This window comes from Nelumbo nucifera, chromosome 5 (assembly GCF_055504915.1).
Source record: "Nelumbo nucifera cultivar China Antique chromosome 5, China Antique-T2T, whole genome shotgun sequence".
Taxonomy (NCBI): Eukaryota; Viridiplantae; Streptophyta; class Magnoliopsida; order Proteales; family Nelumbonaceae; genus Nelumbo; species Nelumbo nucifera.
Genome location: NC_142653.1, coordinates 37,997,122 through 38,005,691, shown reverse-complemented (window position 1 = coordinate 38,005,691; position 8,570 = coordinate 37,997,122). Strand labels below are relative to the sequence as shown.

The 8,570-nt window shown below is 35.4% G+C and overlaps 1 protein-coding gene across 1 annotated transcript; it reads right to left on the bottom strand.

Moving 5' to 3' along the window:
* Window positions 1–530: 530 nt before the first annotated feature.
* LOC104606778 (uncharacterized) lies at window positions 531–7,586 on the bottom strand. The gene is made up of 2 exons (XM_010272144.2): window positions 6,904–7,586; window positions 531–1,246 (listed from the first exon to the last, which is right to left on the bottom strand). Exons 1-2 carry the CDS (start codon window positions 7,521–7,523, stop codon window positions 1,195–1,197), a joined length of 672 nt encoding a protein of 223 aa, XP_010270446.2. The 5' UTR covers window positions 7,524–7,586; the 3' UTR covers window positions 531–1,194.
* Window positions 7,587–8,570: the final 984 nt, after the last annotated feature.

The following is an 8,570-nucleotide window of genomic DNA, read 5'->3' as shown; positions in this document are numbered from 1 at the left end:
TCTGGTTCAAAATTCAGATTTGGGTTCAGGTCATGTAGCTTCTGAGCTACCTTTCTTTTGTTCTCTTCACCATTGTCCAAACGACTTTGTTTAACCCTTCTTTTTTTCTAGAGCATGTTTTGCTAGGTGATCATGAGCACCAGATCAATATAATTGGACTAACCAGACCAACCATATGAACCAAACCCAAATATTATACTAACCAGACCAGGATGGCCAGGGCACCAAGGTGCTGTGGCTCGGGGGAAACTTCATCCCGGTTTGACATTTAGGCCTAGTTTGTTTGCAATGCAATTTCATTTGCGCCAACGCACAAGCATGGACGCAAATGAATCAAATGCGAATTCTGACTTGTTTTTTGTTCTAAATCTTCCTTTATTTTGTTTGATTGCATTGTAATTGAAGTAAAACTTGAGGCAAAGTAAAGCAAAATTCGATGCAATAGTAAATTAGAATTTACAGTTTTTTTTTTTTTTTTCTACTCCCTTTGCATTGCAAACAAACACAGCAGAATGCAAAACCCTGTATTTTGTATGGTACATATTTGCATTTGCACTCTTTCAAGCTTGTGGTTAAATAAACCCATCCAAGGCCAGGCTTCTTTATTCCCATTTCCCAAATACTAATCACAGTAACATGAGTAGCAGAAGGCTTTTACTTTATTTCCAGACAAATGAAAAGCCAGACAGGCCTCACCAGAAAAGTAGGGGGAGAAAAGTAAGTTTAGAAATAAATAAATAAAAAGACTCCCAGAGAAATGTTAATTCAGAAAAAGAATATTTATTTTTATAAGCTTTGTGAGGTGAAGTGAGATATTCTCATTCCTTTTAAAAGCTGAAAGTTGAATCATGTGAGATGAAATTATATTTTCTTTTAGGGGGTGGCTGGGAACAGGATGAGCTGGTTGATGCGCATTTGCTGCCTTCTCTCATAGTCTGTGAAGGACCAAATCTCCCAAACTCTAATATAAATTACATATAAACTTCTGTATTTCTCATGGCAGTTTATGTGGAGTGGAGCTTGTCTGGCTTTCTAGTACTGAGGCTTGTCCTTATTAGCAAGCTTTTAGGCAATCTCATCTGGTGCAAGGATTCAGCCTCGGGGCCGCAATTAGCACTTCAGGGACTGAATTTATGCATTTAAATTGCCATAGGCTGGGCCTGGGGCCCAGGCCCGTCCCATACACACACATCTTCATCTGATGATCTCGATGCCCAATTGATTCTGGATGAAGTCCTCGTGAAGCCTGCAAACAATAAGGGATTCAAATTTGAGCTCATCGGCACAGGGATATGGATAATTTTATTTTATGGTTTTTGTTAGTTTTGGGCCCTTCTGGGCTGGGCTTGTCCCGGAGATGGGTCAGATTGAAGAGCAGTACGATTCTCTGCTGGCATAAACAAACATGGTTGGGCCAACCATGGATTTGTAATTTATTGTATTCAGATAAAACCAAAAGGGTGTTAAAAATATATTTTAAATGAAATAAAGGCATATGGGTCCCACAGGAATCCTCTTTTCAGAGAGTTCAGCCTTGCTTAGTTGCTTGTTTAAAGAAACCAACTGAAACTCAGAACAAATCTTGCTTGTTTAAAGAAAACCAGCTCAAATCAAAATCACCTACATCCTCTTTGCAGGTCCTATCCACTAAAAATTTCTCTTCAAAACTGAGATCCTGTGTAACGTTTTCTCATGCTTTCCTACATCAAATGAAATTCCATTGTATTACCATCAGAATTCATCTAGGATCCTATTTTCTTGGATTTTCTACAACTCAGTTCAACTCAAATTTTGACCCTTTAACTATGAATTTTGATTTATTTTTTAAGGCCCTATTAGTGAAATTCGGACAAGAATTCACCTAAGTGTGTAAATGCAGACTACATATATTATATTTATGTGAACTCGGATTAACTGAAGGTGAGGGACTGTGTAACTAGGGGTGGCAAATTTTCAACCCAACCATCAATTGATGGATTGGGTTGTATCCATTTAATCCGGGGTCTAGTGGATTGGGTAACCCAATAAAGCAAGATTTAATGTTTTGGGTAGGTTGGATCATGGTTATCCAACGGATAACCCATTAGCCTTTTCATATTTCGACTTCCCCCTTCTTTATCAATAACCCTTTTCTAAACCCTAAGTAATTACTTTAGTTCAGCGCCAATTTAATCATGATTCATGAATCATAGTTTCAGATGCTTAAAGAAACCAATGAAGTCGAAGGTGTCTCCCTGAACATCCATTGCTAGAGAAGGTTGCTTAAAGCTTCAGAAAAGTATCTCTCGATTAAGCGCTGTTACTCCATTGTTGAATTCCAGTGTAAATTTCAGACATGAACCTAAGCTCCTCTGTGGAATGCTTATGTCAACCTCTTAAATGCCATTGGATTATGATCTTTGACAATCGAAGTGAAGATTAGAAAAGACCTGCTGAAGCTCCGTTAGATCCCAGAAGATTTGCTATTTAAGTCAAGATGCGAAATGAATTCCATCTCCAGCATTCAAATCTGCCTCTTCCCCTACAAAATAGGCTTGATCTAGCATGATTTGAAGAAGTATGATTTAGCTGCGAATTACTTTGGAAAAGCCATGATCTAACATCTAGTCGAGCTAATTAAATGAAATTTATGACAGTAAAGAACTAAGGGCCTGTTTGGTGCGTCTTTTCACACAGTCTTTCGGCTGTTTATAAGCCGGGCAGACTAATTTATGGTCTATTTTCGTTTGGTTCACGAAAGATCTAGCCGCTAAAAGCTGGAGCACCGAAAAGACACGAAAAACCCTTTTTGGGCTGATTTCAGGAAGCTTCAAATGAAGTTTTTCGTGTCTTTCGCATTTTATTCTTGAGCAAAAAGACACGGAAAGACATGCATCTGCCAAATTAGCTTCAGGTTGCTCAGATCTTCATGCATAAGCTTAATACATCTTTTGACTGTCAGACCTAGTAGAAAATCTTCCCAAAATAACTTGCTAAACAAACCCTAAAGCTCCTTTCAGATCTGGAATGGTTGGATGAGCTATGCATTTATTTTTTGTGATTTCTATTAGTTTTTTATGTTTTCAGCGTATTTTTATAGCTCCCGTATTTTTTCTGCAATTTCTGTTTTTTTTCATTTTTCATGTTTTTCTTTTTTGTTATGTTTTTTTCTACAATTACGATGACTTTTTTCTTTAATTTATGCTTTTTCATAATTTCTATCATTTATATTCATTTTATGTGTTTTTATAATTTCTGTTATATTTTCCTACAATTTTTGTTTTTTCAACATTTTTAGTACTTTTATGTAAATATCCCTTATACTTTTCTGTAATTTGTTTTTTTTTTTGCATTTTCTGTGTTTTTGTATTTTTTGTATTGTTAATAAGTTCTATTATTTTTATTTTCTTTTTTTGTATTTTCTGTATTATTCTATAATTTCTGCATTTCTATACTTTAATAAATTAAAAAATTAATGGGATGGATGGATTGGGTTAAGGTAGATTTAGGTTGAACCCAATTCATTTAATTTTCCCTAAATAGGTCATTAACGGGTCAGTGAGTTAGACAGGTTAGGTTGAAGCTCAACCCAAATCCGTCAAATTGCCACCCTATGTGTAACCAATAAACACTCTACATCAGCCATTTATTATTGGTTACATAGCCATTGTGTTCGGCTAATCGAACACTATTTATGTGTCAGTCTGTATTTACATGCTCTAACAGAATTTTAGGACTTACTATCTCGATAATAAGTAGGGGTACAAGTTGGGCTGGCTTAGGTTGTTAAGTCTGGCCCAAAACCCCAAGCCCGTGATTCATCTTAAAAATTTTCAAATCAGGTACCCGATTTACAATAGTAAGTCCTAAACCAAAATGCCTTCTAAGGCTGCCGATTCTGAGAAAAGAATATTAGTTAGGCGCAAAGTGGATGGATGGTTGAACCGTCAAAACCAGGAACCAGCAGCCAAAATGGTTTTATGTAGGGCTGACAATGTTGACCCCAACCCATTTGACCCATCCCACCCAATCTATTGATGGGTCAATATGGGTCAAGCAATCCATTAGGGTCAGTGGAAAAGGGTTAGGGTGGGTTAGGTTGAGGGTACCCATTAGGGTCAAGATGGCGGGTCAAGATGGGTTGGGCCGTGGGTCAAGATGGGTTGGGTCAAAGTCAATTCTACCTATACTCGCCAAATCTCAAAAAGTAAAAGCTATAATGATTCAAACTCAAACCTCTTAGCATGCAAACATTTCATTACACTTCCAAACCACTATTCCAAATTTCATTTTGTTAATGAAAGCAAAATAAAATAGATTTTAATACCCTTCGTGTTCACATGCACTTTTATATAAAAACACTTTTACAAAAGCAATTTTACAAAGTAATTTTATGAAAAGAACTTCTATGAAATCACTTTTACATAAGTACTTACGAAAGTACTTTTACAAAAATATTTTTATAAAAGTACTTTTACAAAAGCACTTTACCAAGGTGCTTTTACGAAAACACTTATGAAAGCATAAAAGCACTTCTAAAAGTACTTTTACACGAAAGCACTTTTACGAAAACACTTTTATGAATGCATAAAAGTACTTTCAAAGTACTTTTTCGGAAGTACTTTTACACGAAAGCACTTTTATTAAAGTACTTTTATGAAAACACTTTTATGAATGCATAAATGCACTTTTATAAAAATGCTTTTATGAAAATACTTTTATGAAAGCACTTTATAGAAGTACTTTCATAAAAGTACTTTTGCAAAAGCACTTTTATGAAAGTTTTGCATTTTTTTGCGATTTTTCTGTTATTTTGTACATTTTTTGTAATTTTTTGGTATTTTCTGCATTTTCTAAATTTTTTTGTGCTTTTTTTGCATTTTTCATGCACTTCCTACAATTTTCTAGTATTGTTTTGCATATCTTCTGATTTTTTCTGCAAAATTTTTGACTTTTCTATAATTTTTTAGTATTTTTCGTATTTTTTTGTATTTTCTACAATTTTTTGATTTTTTTTTTGCATTTTTTGTATTTATGTACAATTTTTGCTTTTTCGGATATACAGGTTGACCTAACTCGTTTTTGTCACATGATAGCCTTGAGAGAGATTATTCTCTCAAAATTTATTATTTTGCGTATATGGGTCGTCCCTACCCATTTTTGTATTTATAAGTGGTGGTAGGTGGGTTAGTATGGGTGAGGGTGGTTAAATGTTAATATGATGGGTCAATATGGGTGGGTTAGGGGTGGCTTAGGGTTAGAATGGGTTATGACCCTTTAACTAGGATTAATGATGGGTCATGGTGGGTTGGTGGATTAATATGGGTGGATTGATATTCAACCCTTACCCAATCCACCTATTTGCCACCCCTGATTTTATGTATAGGTGAGTCATTGTCAATTTTACTACGAATACATGTCTAATACCTTTTATAATATAATATTTTTGAAACCGGAGTACATGTCTAAATACATGTATTATAATGCATGTGCTTAGGTTTTAATGTGTGACACATACCACTAATATTAGTTGACTAATACCACTCTAATATTAGGTTTTAATGTGCTTATAGCACTAATGTTAGGTTTTAATGTGGAAATTAGTTGACTAATACCACTCTAATATTAGGTTTTTAATGTGGTATTAGTTGACTCATACCACTAATATTAGGTTTTAGTGTCACTCATACCACTAATATTAGGTTTTAATATTATGTCATTCTCTCAAATGGGGAATGCCATTTCTGCAGGAATGGAATTTCATTCTCAAGGGAGGGGATCATTCCCTCAAATGGGGGAATGAGAATGGGATTCTGATTCCACCCAATCAAACAGTTGGAATCCAAATAGTCCATTCTAATTCCGATTCCAGACCTCTATTCCTGTGAACCAAACGGGGCCTAATATTAGTTGACTAATTGTGCTTAGGTTTTAATGTGACTAACATGTGTGTTTCAAGGATTATACACTTGAATGTGCTTAATTAGGAAAGTTTAAACAATATATGTTAGTAACTAGTTTATTTGATGATGATTAGATGGTGAATAGTATAACCAATACCACATCATTTGATTATACACCCACTATAAATGTAAACCCAACACCCATGCAAGAAAATATTTTTATAGATTTACTTGTTCAACAAGTTCAGAGTGAGGGATGGTTTCAAAGTTATTTGAAACCAAGTGCTTAGAAAGAGGTAAGGCAAAGCTTTTTCACACAAGTTGGTGGTTAATGATAAAATGAGAAAAGAAAATTAACAAATAATACAAAAGAAAATGAGCTGAAATTAAACATTTTCCCCAGATGCAAAGTTGACGAAGAAAAAAAAAACATTTTTCAGCGAAGGAGATGCATGCATGTGACCAATATGACATAAAACGGGTCAGGTATGGGAGTAAATCCAGCTAAATCCTAGTTCAGATGTTTTCGGACCAACCCTAGGTTGGATCCGCCCCGTCATGGTCCATATCTGGTACAAACATATAATCTGGGTCTAAAACCTCCCTTGAAAAATTGAAGACTATACAATTTTGTTTATTTTCCAGTTCTTACATGCGTGAAGCCATAGGTAATGCATGTAATGAGTTTTAATTTCCTCTATGAAGAATGAAGTATTCTGAACTGAGAAAGGACTAATAATTAAGCTAATAAACATTTTTGTTGGGGAGTGTTTGTAGTTTGGTGGAATGTTACCTTAGGATGAAAAATATGCAACCGGAGAAAAATATTTCAAATTATTCTATGTATGGAAGCTCTACAGCCTAATGACAAACCAAAACGAAAAAGGAAAAGAAAAAAAAAAAGGAGAAATATATAAATCCCATGTTAAATATATAAGCTAACAGAAGTGTATGTACTTTGAAAGGAAAATTAAAGCAAGTAGTGAAAATTGTATTGGGAATAAGGACAAATTTTCCTTACCATTGGCCAAGTGAATCATTCGGTTCTTGTTGTTGCATCTGTTGTTGAATTGAGCTTGGTGAGAAAGGCATGGAAAAGGGCTGATTAGTGCTGTACAATAGTGAAGGTTGAGAGGTGAGATGAGCTGAAGAATTAACATTATCAGAAGATGCAACTTGTTGTTCCTGTTGTTGCTTGGGAACATTGAGCTTTTCTCCTTCCATTTCTCTGTACTTTTGGAGATAAAGCTTAAGCGGGTTCACATAATTCTCAAAACCAAGTGTAGAAATTGCCCATATGATATCATCACCATTAATCGTCTTCCTTTTCTCCCTCTGGCATTTGTCAGATGCTTCCCCAGTAACAAAGCTAATGAATTCTGAGACGCACTCTTGGACTGTTTCTTTTGCATCCTTAGACACCTTCCCATTACCTGGAATCACCTTTTTCATGATCCTACCCACATTGGCTATTGGAAGGAGACGATCTTGTTCTCTATTGTTATTGTTGTTGTTGCTGCTGTTTCTACTATTATTGTTGTTGCTTCTACTGTTGCTGCTGCTGCTGCTATTGTTGATCATATTGCATTCACTTTCCCTACTAGTTCCACTGGGTCCATTTCCATGGTTATCATCTTCCATTTCTCTCTCTCTCTTTCTCCTTCTCTTTCCTGTGTTCTTCTGTTGTGATAAAAGATAAAAAGATTTCAAGTGTTGTGTTGGGTCGTGATGATTTATAGGGGTTCAGATGAATGCGTGCACAAGGTATAAAAATAGGGAGAGGGAGAGGGAGATAGAGATTCGGTTACTTCTCCCACCCCTCGGACCCGCTCTGAGCGTAGAGCGGGCAAATATCTGTGTTTGGGGCACATTACAAGTTTGTAACAAAATGTTGTTGTTCCAAAGCCACTTGGCATATGATCCAAGCCTCCCCATCATTGTCAAACTTTGACTTCCTGCATGGTTAGAGGAGGTAATTAATTTGGAACATATACCCAACAAGACAATTAGTTAATGTTCTAACAGATTAATTGTTCAACTTCAAACCCCAATTGTCCTCGTCCAACCCTAGCTTTAATCACTGTTAAACTGTTGACTCTTCATTGTGCTTGCTTATTGCTTCTTACTGCTTAGCTTGGTATTCAACTCTAATTACCATTTCCACCATATCAACTGGCTGCAGAGCTCAGGACTAACCTTAATCTTAATACATGCTTAAATCATTAAATCATTAAAGCTTTGAGCTGGAGAAGCTATATATTCTACCAGTATCAGAGAACAATTGTGTTAATCTAGCATTTCAAGCTTAAGGTGCATGCTTACTTGATTATAGAAAATGAGAGAGTCCCCACAGGTCTTTCCCAAGCATCTCAGCTATGTCTAGAATTCTACTGTTTTTTGGGTTTTGTCCAAAGTATTATTACTCATCCACATTAAGATAAAAGTATGGTTATTCTCTTCCCAATTTTGAATAATTTTATTTAGGAGAGCTAACCAAGGATAAGTATCAGTATCGGATATCATATCGGGTAGCTTAGATATGGATACAGATATGGATATAGATACATTTGGGAAGCACATGGATACGCACGAAAAATATGAAAATGCTTGGATATGGTAGGAAAGTGTATACAAATCCATAATTAATTATATTATTAACAATAAGCTTAATGTCAAAATAATTATAAA